The sequence below is a fragment of the Oryzias latipes genome, chromosome 22 (genome assembly GCF_002234675.1).
Source record: "Oryzias latipes chromosome 22, ASM223467v1".
NCBI classification, from domain to species: Eukaryota; Metazoa; Chordata; class Actinopteri; order Beloniformes; family Adrianichthyidae; genus Oryzias; species Oryzias latipes.
In genome coordinates this window covers 17,918,712-17,940,322 of record NC_019880.2, presented here as the reverse complement: position 1 = coordinate 17,940,322, position 21,611 = coordinate 17,918,712, and the positions used below count along the sequence as shown (strand labels likewise).

At 39.5% G+C, this 21,611-nt stretch overlaps 1 protein-coding gene across 1 annotated transcript; it reads left to right on the top strand.

The window, feature by feature from the left end:
• The first annotated feature begins 490 nt into the window (after nucleotides 1-490).
• LOC101163544 lies at nucleotides 491-21,586 on the top strand. The gene is made up of 63 exons (XM_023951775.1): nucleotides 491-589; nucleotides 758-864; nucleotides 991-1,167; nucleotides 1,424-1,632; nucleotides 1,728-1,822; nucleotides 1,936-1,961; nucleotides 2,076-2,097; nucleotides 2,198-2,225; nucleotides 2,326-2,410; nucleotides 2,556-2,699; nucleotides 2,782-2,996; nucleotides 3,096-3,199; nucleotides 3,295-3,413; nucleotides 3,505-3,672; nucleotides 3,895-4,094; nucleotides 4,195-4,307; nucleotides 4,477-4,583; nucleotides 4,710-4,886; nucleotides 5,144-5,352; nucleotides 5,448-5,542; nucleotides 5,656-5,681; nucleotides 5,796-5,817; nucleotides 5,918-5,945; nucleotides 6,046-6,130; nucleotides 6,276-6,419; nucleotides 6,502-6,716; nucleotides 6,816-6,919; nucleotides 7,015-7,133; nucleotides 7,225-7,392; nucleotides 7,617-7,816; nucleotides 7,916-8,028; nucleotides 8,151-8,257; nucleotides 8,379-8,549; nucleotides 8,633-8,835; nucleotides 8,935-9,035; nucleotides 9,120-9,238; nucleotides 9,499-9,654; nucleotides 12,691-12,905; nucleotides 13,062-13,147; nucleotides 13,262-13,389; nucleotides 13,486-13,611; nucleotides 13,710-13,900; nucleotides 13,981-14,072; nucleotides 14,250-14,380; nucleotides 14,492-14,616; nucleotides 14,742-14,868; nucleotides 15,091-15,303; nucleotides 15,447-15,617; nucleotides 15,756-15,902; nucleotides 16,053-16,102; nucleotides 16,215-16,347; nucleotides 16,474-16,556; nucleotides 16,661-16,787; nucleotides 17,040-17,230; nucleotides 17,432-17,522; nucleotides 17,672-17,792; nucleotides 18,036-18,217; nucleotides 19,668-19,823; nucleotides 19,915-20,048; nucleotides 20,132-20,265; nucleotides 20,354-20,448; nucleotides 20,675-20,912; nucleotides 21,226-21,586. Exons 1-63 carry the CDS (start codon nucleotides 493-495, stop codon nucleotides 21,327-21,329), a joined length of 8,169 nt encoding a protein of 2,722 aa, XP_023807543.1. The 5' UTR covers nucleotides 491-492; the 3' UTR covers nucleotides 21,330-21,586.
• The last annotated feature ends 25 nt before the right edge of the window (nucleotides 21,587-21,611 follow it).

The following is a 21,611-nucleotide window of genomic DNA, read 5'->3' as shown; positions in this document are numbered from 1 at the left end:
ACAAGTCCTGACATTCAAGGGATTCTCATTGACCCCAAGAGCTTCAATGAATGGTTGTGAATTCTTTTGCAGTAACTCAGTCATCACTATCTGAAGCTCTCACATATGCTTTATAGCAAACCTGCAGCACAGACACTTTGGTGTGTGTGTGACTCCTTGCGTCTCCTAATTTGACAGGTGCCCGTATTCCAGCCTGTTGTCAGAGACCTCCTCATGAACAGGACCTTCGGGATCATCGGCCCCCAACTGAAACATTTCAACACAGAGGACTTTTACATTTGGTTCCATATCAGACTTGTATATGTCCTGGCAAGTTTCACTCCAGAGATGCTCCAGCTAACAATCCAAACAACCAATTGCACAAACTATCATGTAGTGTAAGTTAACCTTTGGTTGCAGTCGATACCTAATGGATCCAAATTCCATGTATCTGTGAGCTAATAATAGTATACGATTGTTTCGCTCCGATCTTTACAGTGTGAGTGCATGGCCATGGTGTACTCTTCTGTACCCGAGGACACACTACAAGGGCTTGCAAATGTTCTTCTGGACTACCTAAAACGTTTCGCCAGTGACATCAACACACCAGGTAAGTTGACATGCTACAAGAGTGGTCCTGTGCCATCCCTTTCAAAATACATAGAAAAAAAGGTAGTCATTGGACTGACATCAAGCTTCAACCTGTTCTTCCAGTAGCAATAGCATAACAAAGCTTAGAAATGTGTGCAAATTCTAACATCTCCGAACATGTCCTCAGCTTGCAGGCAGGGAATTCAGACTGATGCAGAATGGATTCAAATAAACTTGGGTCCATTTAATCAGTTCATATCATACCAAGATCTGAAAGTCTTCAACCTCTCCCAGGTAAGTCTGTCATTGCAAATCCAATCTAATTTGAACTTGGTTCATAAATGCCAACTACTCAAGCCAATAGATGTAGAGAAGCTAAAAGATGAGATATTCATTCAGGCGCTTGGTTTGCATCCCCAGGAGGCAATTGTGAGTGTCCTCTCACCTCAAGAGAAAGCACAACTCATACTGGACCCAAGCAGTGGAGCTTTGGAGAACGTGACCCTCGTAAAAGGCCTGCTCACAAACTTGACGCAGTCCGGTGATGTGGGGAAGCTCACTCAGTTTTTCCAGGCTTTTGCACAGATCAACAAACAGGTAAATGTTTCTCTCAGACTTTTTATAGACCTGCAAAAACAAAATTGACAGAGCAGCCTCATCCCAAGCTCAAATACCATTGCGAAGGCAGGGATTAGTCTCCAAATGACTCTTGTTTAGACGCTTGCATTTCAACCACTTCTACCTGCCCTAAAAACAATGCTTATTACACATGCGCCCCTATCTCAACTTGTTTTCATGTCTTTTACGAGATTTTTTTGAAAACGAAATTTCTGTTTTTCTTTGTTTTCCCCAGACGAACATGACCTTCATCAAAAATGCAGCTGTGCGAGACACAATCTTGAACCTGACATTGACAGCTCTTGCTCCGGAATTCCAGACCTTTGAGCCTAAAGACTTTGAGCTGTGGTTCCAGCAGTATTTGTCTCCCGTTATAGCCAGCTTCCAACCAGACAGCTTGTTGGTGATCCCCATAAACATCAGCTGTGCATCCTATGCAGCTATGTAAGAGCCAGTTGTCAAAGAAAGAAGAAATGCCTGCTCTTTTCTGAAAGACTGTTTCCAGCAAAAATCATAAATCCCTTTCTTTTTCTCTTCAGACTTACTGGTCTGCAGCAAAGTTTGACATTCCTGCCATTGGACGTTTCGATGGGCGCAAGAGCAAGCATACAATTGATCCAAGACACATTCCCACGTACGTGCCACAGAAGCTCTGCTGAGACGTTTTTCCCCCCAAAATAAACCTACCCCCACCTCAGTGACCAAACCTTTTGAGTCTCTGACTAACTTTCATGTCCTCCTCAACAGGTTGCTCGGTACCTGATTCCTTTACGGTAAGTTCATCTCTAAGGCCCTAAAAGCACTAACTGAAGGCTGAAAAGACCAGATTTGTCATTTGAGGTCATCCACTTCTCCATACAATACTAACATGTGTTATTTCATTGCAGTGCACAAAGACCTATGTAGATGGTAATTTTGCCAAATATCTTTCACTAAGAGAACATTAAACCTACAGCTCAGTAGCTTGTTGAGCAGATAAATCTAATCCATTGAAATGCTCTTTTTACAGAGAACCTCATCTGTGCTGCAATCAACCAGTGGGTGGAATTCTATTTTACTACTATATAGAGATTGCATTCTCCCACAATTTTCTATTGTGGTGACAATGGCCATGCTTTTTGTTGCTCCTTTGTATAGGTCACGCCTTCAGAAAACCCTGGAATCGGACACCACCTCTGCAGTCCTGTGCAATTTTACCATCGCTGAATATGCCTGTTCTTCTGTAAGTTCAGTAAACTAGAGCTGGCGATGGCAGTAAAACAAAACCTATCGCAAACAGCTCATTTGTTGTACATTACAGTGTAAAACAAATCTCTAATCTTCCTAAAAGACTGTTTTTTTTCTTTTGTCTTCTTTTTCACTCTTAGGCTAAGAATGTCACACCAAGCAACTTGGCCACAATCTTGAAATGCTCACTGGAAAAACAGCAAACATACCCCGTAGAGGTGTGGAAACTTTTCTTCCAAAATAGTCCTAATCTGGAGCAGGCTCTTGATGTACTGGCTGGCATGGTAAGTCTATCCACAAACTACTCAATCCAGGTTTCCAAGATGTGTAAATGAGGGTAATGACACAATACTTGCAACATTCCAGAATCTGAACGACGGCAGCAGCCCCGGCTTGTCAAATGCTCTGGAGGCTCTGGGGGAGGTGAGAATTGCCACGTTCAGCCAGGCACAACTGCAGGATGAAGGGTTCATCGACAACTGGTTCCAGAAAAAGATCCATCTCTTCTTGGCCTCTCCAACGACAAACTTCCTTACCTGCCTCAGTGCCGACAATTTCAGCTGCCCGACATACCAAGTTGTGTAAGTGCAAACTGTATCTGACCAATGGGTCAGCTTTGACAAGATCGCTGAAAAAAATGAGCATGGTTAGACACTGAACACTCTCTTTCTAAATGATAGCATTAAAGCACTCAGTAGGCAAAAGGCCTTCATGGACAGTGACACACAGCAGGCGGTCTTCACTCACTTCATTCAACCATTCCTGTCAAGAAATGACTCATCAGGTAAAAGCTTTTCATCCGGCTAATTTTTCTCACTTTTTGGTAGCATGTGCTTCTGATCTACAGCCAGCACCTTGGCAACTGTGTGTTTTTTGCAGATCCAGGATGCATTTCTTTTGTCAATGGAAGCTTAAATTGGCTAGTGGCAAACTTTGGCAACTTCTCATATTTAGCAACCCTAAAGGATTTGCTGGCCCTCAATCCAAACTTCTCCAGCGTGAGTGCCTTCTGCACCTATCTGCTTCTTTTTTCTTTTTGTTACTTTTTCACAGGTGCTTGGTCTAATACTTTTGATTTTGTCTTTACAGGTTCAGATTCTGTCACAGCTTGCTCCTTCGCAGATGGCACAGTTAATTGTGAGCACAAGCTCCTCAAATGACACAGTCCTAATCGATCAAGTCTTCAATCAACTTGAGCAAGGCAATGCTCTGAAAAATGTGGACCAGTTCTTTGCACAGCTGAGTGCGAGTGGACAGGTAAACCGGGCTTTCAAATGCACAAAATAGGAATTACCATCAGACACAAGTCCTGACATTCAAGGGATTCTCATTGACCCCAAGAGCTTCAATGAATGGTTGTGAATTCTTTTGCAGTAACTCAGTCATCAGTATCTGAAGCTCTCACATATGCTTTATAGCAAACCTGCAGCACAGACACTTTGGTGTGTGTGTGACTCCTTGCGTCTCCTAATTTGACAGGTGCCCGTATTCCAGCCTGTTGTCAGAGACCTCCTCATGAACAGGACCTTCGGGATCATCGGCCCCCAACTGAAACATTTCAACACAGAGGACTTTTACATTTGGTTCCATATCAGACTTGTATATGTCCTGGCAAGTTTCACTCCAGAGATGCTCCAGCTAACAATCCAAACAACCAATTGCACAAACTATCATGTAGTGTAAGTTAACCTTTGGTTGCAGTCGATACCTAATGGATCCAAATTCCATGTATCTGTGAGCTAATAATAGTATACGATTGTTTCGCTACGATCTTTACAGTGTGAGTGGCATGGCCATGGTGTACTCTTCTGTACCCGAGGACACACTACAAGGGCTTGCAAATGTTCTTCTGGACTACCTAAAACGTTTCGCCAGTGACATCAACACACCAGGTAAGTTGACATGCTACAAGAGTGGTCCTGTGCCATCCCTTTCAAAATGCATAGAAAAAAAAGGTAGTCATTGGACTGACATCAAGCTTCAACCTGTTCTTCCAGTAGCAATAGCATAACAAAGCTTAGAAATGTGTGCAAATTCTAACATCTCCGAACATGTCCTCAGCTTGCAGGCAGGGAATTCAGACTGATGCAGAATGGATTCAAATAAACTTGGGTCCATTTAATCAGTTCATATCATACCAAGATCTGAAAGTCTTCAACCTCTCCCAGGTAAGTCTGTCATTGCAAATCCAATCTAATTTGAACTTGGTTCATAAATGCCAACTACTCAAGCCAATAGATGTAGAGAAGCTAAAAGATGAGATATTCATTCAGGCGCTTGGTTTGCATCCCCAGGAGGCAATTGTGAGTGTCCTCTCACCTCAAGAGAAAGCACAACTCATACTGGACCCAAGCAGTGGAGCTTTGGAGAACGTGACCCTCGTAAAAGGCCTGCTCACAAACTTGACGCAGTCCGGTGATGTGGGGAAGCTCACTCAGTTTTTCCAGGCTTTTGCACAGATCAACAAACAGGTAAATGTTTCTCTCAGACTTTTTATAGACCTGCAAAAACAAAATTGACAGAGCAGCCTCATCCCAAGCTCAAATACCATTGCGAAGGCAGGGATTAGTCTCCAAATGACTCTTGTTTAGACGCTTGCATTTCAACCACTTCTACCTGCCCTACAAACAATGCTTATTACACATGCGCCCCTATCTCAACTTGTTTTCCATGTCTTTTACGAGATTTTTTTGAAAAAGAAATTTCTGTTTTTCTTTGTTTTCCCCAGACGAACATGACCTTCATCAAAAATGCAGCTGTGCGAGACACAATCTTGAACCTGACATTGACAGCTCTTGCTCCGGAATTCCAGACCTTTGAGCCTAAAGACTTTGAGCTGTGGTTCCAGCAGTATTTGTCTCCCGTTATAGCCAGCTTCCAACCAGACAGCTTGTTGGTGATCCCCATAAACATCAGCTGTGCATCCTATGCAGCTATGTAAGAGCCAGTTGTCAAAGAAAGAAGAAATGCCTGCTCTTTTCTGAAAGACTGTTTCCATTAAAAATCATAAATCCCTTTCTTTTTCTCTTCAGACTTACTGGTCTGCAGCAAAGTTTGACATTCCTGCCATTGGACGTTTCGATGGGCGCAAGAGCAAGCATACAATTGATCCAAGACACATTCCCACGTACGTGCCACAGAAGCTCTGCTGAGACGTTTTTCCCCCCAAAATAAACCTACCCCCACCTCAGTGACCAAACCTTTTGAGTCTCTGACTAACTTTCATGTCCTCCTCAACAGGTTGCTCGGTACCTGATTCCTTTACGGTAAGTTCATCTCTAAGGCCCTAAAAGCACTAACTGAAGGCTGAAAAGACCAGATTTGTCATTTGAGGTCATCCACTTCTCCATACAATACTAACATGTGTTATTTCATTGCAGTGCACAAAGACCTATGTAGATGGTAAGTTTGCCAAATATCTTTCACTAAGAGAACATTAAACCTACAGCTCAGTAGCTTGTTGAGCAGATAAATCTAATCTATTGAAATGCTCTTTTTACAGAGAACCTCATCTGTGCTGCAATCAACCAGTGGGTGGAATTCTATTTTACTACTATATAGAGATTGCATTGTCCCACAATTTTCTATTGTGGTGACAATGGCCATGCTTTTTGTTGCTCCTTTGTATAGGTCACGCCTTCAGAAAACCCTGGAATCGGACACCACCTCTGCAGTCCTGTGCAATTTTACCATCGCTGAATATGCCTGTTCTTCTGTAAGTTCAGTAAACTAGAGCTGGCGATGGCAGTAAAACAAAACCTATCGCAAACAGCTCATTTGTTGTACATTACAGTGTAAAACAAATCTCTAATCTTCCTAAAAGACTGTTTTTTTTCTTTTGTCTTCTTTTTCACTCTTAGGCTAAGAATGTCACACCAAGCAACTTGGCCACAATCTTGAAATGCTCACTGGAAAAACAGCAAACATACCCCGTAGAGGTGTGGAAACTTTTCTTCCAAAATAGTCCTAATCTGGAGCAGGCTCTTGATGTACTGGCTGGCATGGTAAGTCTATCCACAAACTACTCAATCCAGGTTTCCAAGATGTGTAAATGAGGGTAATGACACAATACTTGCAACATTCCAGAATCTGAACGACGGCAGCAGCCCCGGCTTGTCAAATGCTCTGGAGGCTCTGGGGGAGGTGAGAATTGCCACGTTCAGCCAGGCACAACTGCAGGATGAAGGGTTCATCGACAACTGGTTCCAGAAAAAGATCCATCTCTTCTTGGCCTCTCCAACGACAAACTTCCTTACCTGCCTCAGTGCCGACAATTTCAGCTGCCCGACATACCAAGTTGTGTAAGTGCAAACTGTATCTGACCAATGGGTCAGCTTTGACAAGATCGCTGAAAAAAATGAGCATGGTTAGACACTGAACACTCTCTTTCTAAATGATAGCATTAAAGCACTCAGTAGGCAAAAGGCCTTCATGGACAGTGACACACAGCAGGCGGTCTTCACTCACTTCATTCAACCATTCCTGTCAAGAAATGACTCATCAGGTAAAAGCTTTTCATCCGGCTAATTTTTCTCACTTTTTGGTAGCATGTGCTTCTGATCTACAGCCAGCACCTTGGCAACTGTGTGTTTTTTGCAGATCCAGGATGCATTTCTTTTGTCAATGGAAGCTTAAATTGGCTAGTGGCAAACTTTGGCAACTTCTCATATTTAGCAACCCTAAAGGATTTGCTGGCCCTCAATCCAAACTTCTCCAGCGTGAGTGCCTTCTGCACCTATCTGCTTCTTTTTTCTTTTTGTTACTTTTTCACAGGTGCTTGGTCTAATACTTTTGATTTTGTCTTTACAGGTTCAGATTCTGTCACAGCTTGCTCCTTCGCAGATGGCACAGTTAATTGTGAGCACAAGCTCCTCAAATGACACAGTCCTAATCGATCAAGTCTTCAATCAACTTGAGCAAGGCAATGCTCTGAAAAATGTGGACCAGTTCTTTGCACAGCTGAGTGCGAGTGGACAGGTAAACCGGGCTTTCAAATGCACAAAATAGGAATTACCATCAGACACAAGTCCTGACATTCAAGGGATTCTCATTGACCCCAAGAGCTTCAATGAATGGTTGTGAATTCTTTTGCAGTAACTCAGTCATCACTATCTGAAGCTCTCACATATGCTTTATAGCAAACCTGCAGCACAGACACTTTGGTGTGTGTGTGTGACTCCTTGCGTCTCCTAATTTGACAGGTGCCCGTATTCCAGCCTGTTGTCAGAGACCTCCTCATGAACAGGACCTTCGGGATCATCGGCCCCCAACTGAAACATTTCAACACAGAGGACTTTTACATTTGGTTCCATATCAGACTTGTATATGTCCTGGCAAGTTTCACTCCAGAGATGCTCCAGCTAACAATCCAAACAACCAATTGCACAAACTATCATGTAGTGTAAGTTAACCTTTGGTTGCAGTCGATACCTAATGAGCCAACTTCCATGTATCTGTGAGCTAATAATAATATTCGATTGTTTTGCTACAATCTTTACAGTGTGAGTGGCATGGCCATGGTGTACTCTTCCGTACCCAAGGATAGATCACAAGGGCTTGCAAATGTTCTTCTGGACTACCTAAAACGTTTCGCCAGTGACATCAACACACCAGGTAAGTTTGCATTTTTCAAGAGTGATTATACTTTTGTTTTTAATCATGTACATGTCAGCCTTTTTATATTCACCTTTTTCTTTATCATGTGCTTTTTTAAATTCCCTGACTTTTTTGTGCAGCTTGCAGACTTGGAATTCAGAGTGATGCACAGTTTATTGAAACAAACTTGGGTCCCTTTTCAGTCTATACAACTTATTCAGACCTTGAAGCCCTTAACCTTTCTCTGGTTTGTTTTGAATTGATATATTTAATATTTTTTGTTTGGACTATTTTAATGCTTATCAAAATTATTTATATAGTAAGTAAAAGTTGTTTTAGTTCATTGTTGTTTTTCATTTCTCTTTTAGGTCACTGTAGTAGACTTTCTTTCCCCAGCACAGAAAGCCGCTTTTCTTCTCCAATCACAGAATCTGTCCAATGAAACACTGGTTATACTTGTATTCACAAAACTCACCAACTCATCTTCTATAAATGACCTTGAGTCTTTCTTTGAGAAATTTGTCAATAGCTCAGCAGAGGTAAAAGTTTTTTCTTTTGCTTTGATATTTTTTAGCCAGAATTATGTGACGCTTACAACTTTCTATTTCTTCGTTCTCAACAGACTCTAAGCACTATTACCCCTCGAGGGCGTGACGCCATTTTAAATCTAACGTTGACTGCTTTAGGCCCACAACTATCTGTTCTAAATGCTGAGGGCTTCAAGCTGTGGTTCCAGGTGTATCTGACACCTTTCCTGCCAGGAGCTAAAAATAGTACCTTTGAAATTATTCCGTTAAACATCACCTGTAACTCCTACCAGCAGATGTGAGTTCTAATTAAATTTTCTCCTTTTAACATATTCTAGACAAAAGTATAAACCAGTTTTTTTGGACTTTGTTAAACATTCATTCTTTTTTCCCTTAGTATAAAAGGTTTTGGAAGCGTCTTGCCTCAGCTTTCTGTTAGTCAAAGCCAAGAGGTTTTCAAGTTTGAGTTACACTATCTTAGAGGACAGACTTTATCAGGTAAGATTAATTTTTGTTGCGCAAATGCCAGCGTATATGAGGAACAATGCACTCGGTCTAAAAATAAATTAACTTTAATTTTAGGTCTATCATGCGTTCAGTCTGGAATGGATGACAGCCTGTGGCTAGAGGTTAACTTTGGACAGTTCCTCTCTGAAGCCTCCTTCCAGGACTTTTTGTCTTTGAAAAACAACTTCAGAGGAGTGAGTGAAGCGCTTAAATCTTTCAGTGAAATCATACATGTACACAAACCTACATAGTCTTATGACTAAATTAAAACCACATCATTTTTGCTGGTAAAATAATGTTTTTGTAATTTCAGCAAATCGTTAGCTTTTGTTTTTGTTAAAAGCATTTCCTTTTTAAAACGTGAAGCTAGTTGCAACTCAAAGAATACATTTATATTGACGATTAGCTTACTCCGTCAATGTTCACTTTGCTAATTAATATATTTTACTTTAAGGTCGACGTTGCAAATCTTCTCACTGTTGGTCAATTAAGCCAACTTGCAGCAATCCCCTCACAACTAACAAGCCAGGAAGATGTGGCAAAAGTCATGACAGCTATTAATCCTGCTGAGTTTGGTGCCTTCTTTGATGCAGTGTCTCCAGCCATTGAGGTGAGAATATTTTACAAGAGTATTGTTTTTTTAAGTAAGCCATCTCAGAAAACATTTAAAATTAGCTGTTATATAGGAAAATCTATGCTTATTTGTTGTTGTGTTTTCGAAGCACAGATACAAAAGTGATTTAATTTGAAATTATTGAATATTTATTTAATATTGTTGGTTTGTGGTGATATTGTTTAAACTAAAACAAAATCATCTAGGAAATTGTATTGTTAAATCTTTAGCTTTTTGTATTTTCAATAAATGTAATTTTGACATTCCTCCTAACATATAAGTTTTAATATTAGCTATAACACATACATGCAGTTTTAATTTTAGTATGTACATGTGAAAAAAAAATCCTATTAGGTGCCGTTTGTAATGCGACACAATCAAATATAAACAGCAATATTTTTTGGTTATTTAGCATGTTTTGGGATAAAAAACAGGTTTCATTTTTTATAATGCAGATTTTCACCTTTTTTCATATATTTTTATAAATTTTACATTTGCTACATTTAATTTAAAGTTCATTGTTTTATATGATTCTATATTTAGTTTGCAAACGAAATGCTTAGTTTGTAAACTAAACACTACATGTTTAGTTAATATTTATCTTCCAAACTAAATATTATAGTACCAGAGCCAGTGATAAATTACAGTGACTAAAAACGTTTGTTTTGGTTAAAAAATAAATAAAACTAACCCGTAACCTTTAACTGGCTAACCCATAAAACAAAATTTTGCTTAATGTTATGAACAGACTTTTGGCCACCCTCCATGGGTGGTTTCTCACCCAAGTTCGGGTCCTCTACCAGAGGTCTGGGAGCTTGAAGGTCCTGCGCAGTATCTTAGCTGTTCCTAGTACTGTGCTTTTCTGACTGAAATGTCTAAGTTCTTTCCAGGTATCTGTTGTAGCCACTCCTCCACCTTGGGAGTTACTCTCCCGAGTGCTCCAAATACCACTGGCACCACTGTCACCTTCACTTTCGATACTTCCTCCAGTTCTTTTCTGAATCCCTGGTGTTTCTCCCGTTTCTCATGTTCCTTTTTTCTGTTGTTTCCGTCACTTGGTACTGCCACATCCACCATAATGGCTTTCTTCTGTTCTTTATCCACCACTACAATGTCTGGTTGGTTAGCCATTACCATCCTATCAGTCTGGATCTGGAAATCCTATAGCAGGGGTGCTCATTAAGTCGATCGCTATTGACCGGTCGATCTTCAAGGACAAGAGGGTAGATCGCGGGCCAGAAAATATTTTTTTTTTAAAAAGTACTTCTTAAAAATCCACCAGCCAATCAAAATCCTCACCGATAAGTACAGGACTTGATTGACACGTAGAATGGACAATCGGACATCTTCTGAAACATATGTCACTCCACATGCGTGTTTAAATTCACTGAGCGCAAATTCTGTCATCAGAAAGTCTGTGTCTGTCCCACGGCACGTCAAATCCGCGGCAGAAGACCACTGCGGACAACCGGAGAGTTTATTGAAGCCGCCCCGCTTGTGTCCTCCTGCTATCGCCTCTGCAGTTCTCGCCCGATAAATACGAGCTCATTAGGGAAGCTGTTTTTTGAACACCTTTGAAATGCCATGCTCCCCCCCATTGCACGGTTTACAACAGAGCATGACATACGATGGTTGCTGCTTTCTGTCTTTGTACTAAAACGCTTCATCTGTTAATACAAAAGTATCTTTGTGTACTCTCACTGTGTAGTTTTTAATCATCAGTACATAAACAATAATGTTTAAATATACGTGTAACTACTAAACATAACTAACAAACATTTACTAATAGTATTTTGCATATATATATATATATATATATATATATATATATATATATATATATATATATATATATATGCATATACATATATATATACTTATTCATGCATTTGACTCCAGTAGGTTTAATTACTATAACAGCCTGCTCACTGGCCTCCCCAAACAAGCTGTAAAACAGCTTAAGCATGCCTAGAATGCTGCTGCTAGAGTCCTGACTAGAACCAGGAGCTACCATCACATCAGTCTTGTGCTCAGGTCTCTGCACTGGCTTCCTGTAGCTCAAAGAATAGCCTTTAAAGCAGTTCTTCTTGTTTACAAGTCTCTTCTCGGCCTTGCACCAAAGTGCGTCTTTGACATGTTAGCGTCATATGAACCATCTCAGACTTTAAAGGCCTAAAAGACGGGCCTCCTGCGGGTGCACAGAGTCTGGACTAAACAAGAGGAATCAGCGTTTGAATTTTATGCAGCTACAAGCTGGAACAGTCTCCCTGAGGTTGTGAGACAGGCCTCTACTGTGTTAAGGTTCAAATCCAGACTCAAAACATTCCTGTTTATCCATGTGTATAACTGAAGGGTCCTTATCGCAACTCTTTTCATTTTCTTTTCTCTTTCCTTTCTTTAAAGTAAATTTTATAACGATTATGTCTGTTTATAATCTTTGCACTTTAAGGTGTTGTGATTTTAATGCATTTTTCCTGTTTTGTGAAGCACTTTGAATTACTTTCAGTACGAATTGTGCAATACAAATAAGCTTCCCTTGCCTTATTCAGGTCAGTTGATGCCTCGCTCAGCGTATCTGTAGTTATTGAGGCTGTGTTCCTAAGACCAGGGCGGTAGTTTGGTTTCTATTTGTGGATGTTTGAACATTGAGCTACTAGTTGCTTGGCAGTTAGCCTTGACTGTGGCTTTTGAAACATGGGTTATGAGGTAGGCAGTAGCGTTACCCAAGGGCCCTCACCGGATTATGTCAACAGCTCCCCATTGTTATGGTAATTGCGCCATTAATAGTTCATTCCGCCCCTGGGAATTGAACCCCCGTTTTAAGTTACCTTACCAACTAGCTATCCAGCAATATGTGTGTACATAAAAAAATACAAATAAAAATACACCCATTTCACCCTCCACTGGTGGTTTCTCACCCAAGGGTCCTCTACCAGAAGCCTGGGAGCTTGAGGGTACTGTGCAGTATCTTAGCTGTTCCTATGTTACTGTTTACTTTATAATGTTTACTGACATTCACATCTATTTTTTTAGGCACAATCAGCCAACTACTCCACTGAGGTGAAATCAGCCTTCATCCTGGCAGTTTTTGCCAGAGGAAATCTTTCTTCCTCCGCTGTTACTGATGAGGACTTCCTGCACTGGCTTACAGTGAGATTGAGGCCTTTGTTTGTTAACCTCTCCCCAAGCCTGGTCACCCCCTTATTCCAAATTGGGATACACAGAAACTGTAACAGCAGCAAAGAGATGTAAGTATTTCATAATGCAACTTAATATTTTCATAGAGTTAAAAAACAAGGCATGTTTGATGTATCCCAAGAACCCCACTCCTTGATTGATTGTATAAGTTACACTTGTGTGTCTGTGTGTGTTTTATTTATTTATTTTGATTACTCCTACATCAGAGTTAATCTTCTTGACACACTGCGGTTGACATTCAGCAACAACACAGAAGAGGAAATTTACAATAACATTGTAATCTCCCTTCAAGGTAAAAGTCACTGAAAAATTGCAGTTATGACTCTTGCATTTTTTTACAACACGAGTAAAAGTCAAACCATTTCCCCACAAAATACATTTGCAAATAATGTTCTTTGTAAAACAGGCCCAACAGCACTGAAATGTTACAAGAGTGGGAGCTTTTATACTTATTTGAAAAGTAGTTTTCTGGGCTTTGGATTTCCAAATGTGTCTACATTCGTATCTCTTTTATCAACAACACCCAAGTCAGAGGTGAGGAAAAAATACAAACCTGAGTGCAAGTTTGATTAGATGTATCACTGGATCATTTTAGTCAGTCTAAATACTGTTTATTTGTTCATCTTTCAGCTCCTAAATACCATCAGTCCAGCAGATTTGGGCAATTTCCTCAGCCAACCCAATGTGATCAATGTCCAGTCAAGTTTATGTGACATCTTTAACAATTACAACAACACTCTTGCTTTCCTGGAAACTGTATGTTAGACTTCTCATTTACTGATAATCTGTTTTTTTTTTTTTACTGCAATACTTTTAAACACATTTCCTGAAGTCATGGACTTTTTTTTATGTAGGAGGATGTTCCAGATGATGTGAAGAAACAGATCCTCCCTTGTGTCTGGCCTACAGCCCTGAAAATCACCCAAAAAATTGAAGTTGACGTGTGGTTTGAAAAAGGGTTAAAGAACTATCTGAAATTCCTCAGCAAGAATCTGATTAGTTTCACCGAAGTGAAGAATGCCTCGTGCTATGCATTCCAGAAACTGTACGTCTCGTGTCACAGCACAGCAGAGTTAACTGTATGTGTTGCATGTAGCTCATCTTCCATTGTTTTTTTTGTAACAGGGTGTATTACATGGGAAATAACTTCACATACAATACCTCTAATTTTGGAGAAGCAGATGTTTACGACACAATAAGAAGTTACTTAACAGCTGGTAAGCAAATGTGTGAACTACAGACAATGTTATGTTTTATAGAAGTCAGTTTTATTCATACAGCAAAACTTTTTTATTTATAATTTTTTAATAAAAAGGGATCTACTTTCTTTCTCCAAGAAGCGCCATACAAAAATAATATCTTCAATTTGGTCTTCTTTGTTTCCTTATTAAAAGGGCCTGAGCCCAGATGTTACAATGCCAGTGACCCCTACTTAAACTCCACCGCCTGGTTTGCCAATTCCATTGGCAACTTTGTGAAATTTCTCACTCTGGGTGACCTCACATCCTTTGTTTCTGCCACTCAGGTATGTTGTACTTGTGCATTTGTTTGTTTACATGCTTTCATTTCATTTTTATTTCTATACCCTTTAGAATGCAACCAATTGTAAATATCTGTCTGTACTTTTTTTTTTAAGATCCAGATATTCTTGACAAACACCATCAATTTGGAGCTCTTCAGCAGCTCGACAGTTTTACAAACTGTGTCCAATTACTACATTACACAACTTTTTCAGTTCAACCCTACCTTCAACCCTATTAAGTGAGTATTTATTTGGTTAACACAATGTTCCATTGCTGTTTTACATAGGTAACTTTGGATTACTCTCAACTACAGCCCATCTTCTTTGATTTTTAGAAAGGCTGAATTTTATGTCTCTGTTTCAGTCTTCCAGGCTCTTTCTTGTGCTCTTCTAACATCCCAGTTCTGGCTTACTCTTCAATAAGTGAAGCTGATGCACTGAGTGTTTTGGGCAGACGTCAGAAACTCTGTAATGGAACCGATGACCCTGAGGTAACTAAGCCTTATACAAAATTAGTATTTCCTGTTCTTGCTGTTGATAGATTGAAGTAAGATTAACATTTGATTTTCAGCTGAGCCCAAATGATTTAGATTGTTACTTGGGAACATGTTAAAACAGATTTTTTTGTATTGTTGGTTATAAAATCGAGGATATATTACCAGAATTGTGAAAAAACAATTAGATAAAAATGTCTATTGAATTGTGTCACATAGATATCAGCTGCTCTGGCATCAAACATCAAAACAGTGACTCAGCAGACGCTGGTGGATCTCGGCAGCGCCTCTTCAGGCCTGAGCATCAGTCAGATCACATCAGTGTCTTCTTCTGTGTTGGTTTCCTCTTTGTCCACCCTGGGCACAGTCACTACCTGGAGCCAGAGCCAGGTCACCACCATCATTCAAAGCATCACCACATCAGGTTTCCAGGTAAATTCCTTAATAAGTCTGCATAATATCACTAATACTCATGTTGTCCATGTAAAAGTGCTATGATCACCTATGCAAGTGAACTAAAGATAATTTTCATTTTTAACAATCAATGTTTAAATGAATGTGAAAATAATTCACAGATCAACAGTGCAGCCTCCCTGCTGTCCCTCGGCACGCTTGTTAGTGGAGTTCCTTCAAAGACCATAGGAAAAATCCCAGCAACAGAGCTTCTGCAAGCATCTGCCAACACAAACTTTATCTCCAACTTGTTGACGGCTCCAACGGTTATCCAGGAAATAGTCGTTCAAAAGGTGCATACAACTCCATACAATTCCGCTATTACTTCTCTGTTGTTTGCAACAACGTATGAATGTTTAATACACCTCAGTAAAAACCAGGTGTCAGCATCCAGATTCAGCAGGTAAAGGGTTCATTATTTGTCGTTTCAGATCATTTCTCTGAACTCAAGTCCAGCCATGATGGTGGTAAATGTTCCTGATGCCTTAGCAACAGCAATCCCACCTGCCATGCTGGTGTTTCCTCAGGGGACTGCAGATATAAATGTGCTCAACAAAAAAACATGGACACCAGATCAGGTCAGTTACTGGTTCCAACTTTATAAAAACTAAACATTTAAATATTAGTGTTTAAACTATCAGGTGACTAAAAGATATTACACATCACAATTTGTGTAAAAATCTTTTTCATAAGAGTTAGTTGATAACAGTCATTTCTTGTTCTTTCAGTCTTCCATGTTCTTTTCAAGTCTAGCTGAAACAACCTTTGACATTGAGCAGTAAGTGAAAAAAAGTCCCTCATCTCTTTTTAAAAAATATATTTATAAAATAAAACTGGGAACACTGACTCTTTTGTGGTCATCTAACTTCTTACTGTTCCTTCCCATACAGGCTGTCTCCATATGTGCTGCAAGGCTTCACCTGCACGGTTGTCCAGAAGATGAAAATGTCCAAGATAAAACAGTTGATTCAGGCCTGCAGGCCAAGAAATAAAAGAGCAAAGGTTTTACTGACAGAATCACAGGTAACATAACTGAACTCTGAACTCTGTCATGCTTGTGATGGTAATGCATCACGATGGTGTCACAAGATTTTTCAGTCGCAACATTAACTTGCCTAACATTCTGTGTTATCACCTTGTCAACGGCAGCTGACTTGCATGTACAACTTGTTGGGTGGAAGCCTCTCTCAAAACTTCACTGACTATCCAGCAGACATGCTGGTTTACTTCAGGTAAAGACTTAGCCCAACTCGTTGCTGACAATGTCAATTGTTCCATCTAACAGAGGTGAAACATTTGCTGATCTATAGATGTTTTTTTTGTTGATCTGCTACAGCAGCCAGAATATCCAGAAAAACAACTGCAGGTCATATTTGTCTGCACTGGGTGCTGCAGACTTCTCAGTGGTCTCCAGCGTTTTGAACAAGGCTTCACAGCTGTTCGGTGAAGCCAGAACCTGCTTGGTAAGCGTCATTCACAGTTGATTATTTATGGCACTGCTTTAAAGGCACAGGAAATAGTGGATGAAAAAGAGACCCTCAAAACATGTAAAAATGCATCTGTGTCTCATGAAGGCTTAAAAAAAACAACCTATGATGAGCAGTCATCATATTGCAAACTTATTCACTTGAACTTTATATTCCACATCATATTTGAATTATTATCAGTTGTTTTCCTTCCTAAATGCATGTCTCTATGGACTCTTTATTGTTTAGGGTATAAACAGTAGAAGCCTGAGCAAAGACACAGTGGAGGTCCTCGGGAACATGGTGTGCACTCTGGATGGATCATATGTAGAGAACTCTGATCCTGTTATTCTGGAAAAACTGAAAACGTGCAAGGACTTCTCTGCCAGCCAAGTGGCTGCCATGGAGACTCTCCTGCTTTCAGGGAACACATCATATGGGTACGAATCACATAATTTAGTTTGTTGTTAAAAACATCTCACTAATGTTAATGATATCATCCCTTTGAACTCAAACAAATGTAACAAAAGAAATTATCCTTTAAAACACAATATTAATAGTTTGCATAGCTATTTTACTTGCTCCCAGGTTTTATAGTCTTTCTCAGAAAGGTGGCTTTTTAAAATGTTTCTTCTCTGCAGAATCCCCTCGACATGGACCAGTCAAACACTGGTGGACCTTGGAATCCTCCCTCTGTATTTGACGAAAAACTTCTGGGGACATTTCTCAAAAGTATGTTTGTAAATGGATCATGATTCTATGAGTAAATAAATAAAATGCATTCATAAAATGAATAAAATGCAACTGCAGAGCTTTATACAAAAAGAAAAGACAATCATTGCATTCACTTACTAACTACAACTATGTTTCTGCCTTTGCAGGGAACAAAGAGGCAATTCCTGAAGAGCTTTATGCCCTCTCTAAGGGCAGCAAAGACAAAGAAAACTACACTGAAGAGCTTTTTCAACCAGGTTAACACTATAGTGGTAAAACGAGCTGCAGGTAAGCCAATTAGCAGTTTACTTCAGTCAAGATGGCTGAAGATATGGTCATTGTCAGTTGTGCAACAGAGATATTATATACCCCCAAGTTTACTTACCATGATCAGTCATAATGTTTATGCATGTTTTTTACTAAATAGATTTGTTTTTTCAAAAGAAAAATCTTTGTCATCGTTTGCAAAATGATTCATTTTTTGAAATGCTGCTTTAGAACGTGCTCTAATCAGATCTCTTATTTTCAAAGGCTGCACAGTGGGCAACATCACACAGGTGATTTTAAGTGACGAGTCCTTCCCGTTTGGCTACGACCTGGCGCAGTTTGATCTCTGCCTGGATGTTCCGGTTCTCAAGGACAACCTTGAGTCTATCTGCCAGAAAGTTGATGATGATAACTTCCAAAAAGTCATCCTAAACAAGCTCAACCAGGTAGTTAAAGAACCGGCCTAACTTCATTATTTTCATCTGGTTATCAGTGTGTCCGGATGATTCAAACAAACATTATAGTACACAATTATAAAAATTAAATAAAAAAAAACCCAAATGGAGATTGGAAAAACTTAAAACTCATAAAACTAATAAGAACTGATCATGAATCAATTAAAATGTTACCATTTCAAAAGGTTAACCCTTGTACTATCTTAGATGACCCCACCCTTACATTGACGTGTTCTCCCTACCATGACAAAGGTGGATAAAGGTGGACAGATTTCATGTTATCCATGGACACCAGTGAAGATCACAAATCATTGAAGAAAAAAGGTTCAGAGCACTGTCTAGTGCAGGGGTGGGCAATTCCAGGCCTCGAGGGCCGGTGTGTCTGCATGATTTCCAGATAGTCTTGCCCTACTCATGGCTGATTACCTGGTTCAGGTGTGTCCAGCCAATTAGAACATGCCAGAGCAGGGTATGCTGGAAAACATGCAGGAATGCGGCCCTCAGTGCCCACCTCTGGTCTAGTGGGTCTAGATGACCCCACTCCCAATGTTAAAGTGCCTAGGATAGCACAAGGGTTACACAGAATCAATTTTAGAAAACAAAATAATTTCACGGGTCTGCACCTCAGTGTGCCAGAAAATTTTAACAGTAATTAGACCACAGGAACAATCCTAATGTGTGTCCTTGTGTTAGAATAATGATAAGACATGAGACCGAACCGAAACTTTGTTAAATCACATCAGCTTTGTGTTCCCAAACACAAACATGAAGCACATCGAGAATAGAAGACTGTAGTTAATGTGAAACATGGAAAATACTCAATTGTGTTTTGAAGCTGTTTAGCTGCATCTTGCACAAATGCAAGATGCCCATCTGTGCAAATACAACAAAATATCAACGCTATCTAAGCATTTTACAGTGAAATGGTTTTATTCATCTTCTAACAGTACTGACCCAAAGTAGTGACTAAAGTAGTGAACTGAGCCATTAAATATTCATGGATGCGGTTGGAAGAAGCTCTCTGGAGAAGATATGGCAGTTTGCTAGATGGCAATGGTTCAAAATACCTGGTTCACTGGCAGTTACAAAAATGGTCTGATTATATCTGATTTCCTTTAAACATTTAGCAACAAACCCTTAAGTTAAACCTTCCATTTTTTGTGTTCAGGTCTGTTTTGTTAGTTTGTTTTTTAAACTAAAACTGATTCTGTTGTACAGCAATTATTAACAGTTATGAGTTATTTCCATAATTACTATTTTGTCTACCTTATTAATATTAACTATTGTGTTTTGTTTTGTTTTTTTGGAAGGGGGGTATTTAGAGGTGGGATTATAACAGTCTTGTCCATATATGTCCTGTACATTTGCATGTAGATTTTGTCTTACAGTAATAAATTGAATTTTTTTGGTTTTGTTCACAAACACTCTTTTCTTCTTACAGGCATTCCCATTAGGAATTCCTGATCAGGATGTCCAGATGCTTGGTCCAGTGTCTCGTGCTGCATCGCTTGATGACATCTCGAAGTGGAACATCAGCACCATTGACACCTTGGGAGCACTCATGAAACCTGAAGATGGAACTTGGACCACAGAACAGGTACCAGTAGACAAGCTCTGAAAAAGTTCAATTCAAAAGAAACACTTAAGAATAATATCCTCACCTCACTGCTTCCTTTGTCGTTGCTAAGAGCAAAGCAATCATCACCAAGTATCTGAGCATACCCGGCAACTCCCTGGGAACCACCGAATTGAACGTCATTAATGCCTATGTGTGCTCACTAGATGCAAATACACTAAAGACTATCTCTACAGAAAGTATCAGGTTGGTGTCAGCAGCTTGACTAAATGCAGACAGTCATTGTGTGCATGTGTAACACTCTACAAAACCTTCTTCTTTGTCTCCAGAAATACCCAACTTCTCAATGTCTCATCCTGTTCAGCTGAGCAGAAGATGATTCTGTATGAGCTCAGTAACTCTTCCTTTAGCACATACCGCAACAGCTTCAGCGACTTTTACACTTTAATTAAAGCCTACCTGGGTAGGAATACACAAAATTGAATAGAGATTTTTTTATATGAGCCACTGGTGAGTCGTTGAAATTTACTGTTTGTTGTCACCTCTGATAGGTGGAGCTCCTCTGGCTGACATCAAAGGACTGTCAACACAGAACATCAGCATGGCTATTGACACATTTAAGAGTCTGCAGCTTGATGTCATACAAGTAAGAGTAACCACTGAAATATATATATATATATATATGTTTAAATCATCTTGTTGTTTATGTCAATAAAGCTATTTTTTAAATCGGGCCACAGCTGCATAAGTGACCTTACAGCTGTTGAATCTTTCTAATGTTTTTTTAAATGAGATTTAAAACAATTTATTTTATCTGAAACAATAAAAAACCTACAAGTGTTCCTCACATGCTGCTCTTTTTAAACACTCAGGCTTTGACTGTAAATGATGTGCGAGCTCTCATGGGCAGCACCCTACCCAATCTGAAGTTGTTTGAAAATGACACCATCGTTCAGACCTGGATCAACCGCCAACTGCAGTCGGATCTGGACACCCTGGGACTGGGCCTCGTCAGCAGCAGAGTTGAAGTTATTACTCCATCGCCTACCTCCAATGGAAATGTTTCATTGACCAGTGCTACAAGTGCTAAAGTCACCTCAACAACACAAGGTAAAAATAATACTTTGAAAGAGGAGTTTGAGATGAAATGACTAACAGCAAAGGATAATGTGTAACATTGATGCTGTTCCTGTTTTCCCGCTTATTTCTGAGGTGTAAAAATTGTTCCATTATAAACATCTTCAAGCTAGAAAACTGTCACTAACTCAGAGATATATTTTTTAGTCTTAATGCTTGTGCGTCAGACTATATGCTTTATGATTCATAATCAAGGTGTCATACTTTTGCATTTGATGCATTTCTTTAACAGGTACAAGAAAGACAAAATATCTCATAACACCTTTTTTTTCTTGTTTTATTCCAGCTTCAAGTATATTTAATGGAGTCGAGCTTATGAAACCCTCACCTTTCCTGTTCTTGGCTGCTCTGCTGACAGCTCTACAACAAATGTTACAACGACCAGTTTAAATGTATCCCTCATTCAATCTCATTCAAACATTTAACTTTTGATTCAGTAATGTGATTATTTTGAAACAATATTTTACATAATGTTTAATTACTCTCATATCTTTATTTCTGTCTAACATTCCTTTTTTGTTGTAAAAGCATGCAGACTGAGTTGTAATGTGCACTGACCCTACAATTTCATATTCTCTGTAGGATATGGGAAAAGGGTAATCTAAGAATAAGTAAACAATAAGCATTAAAAGTTACTCAACCACCTAGAGTGTACTGTATTTTCTACAGATC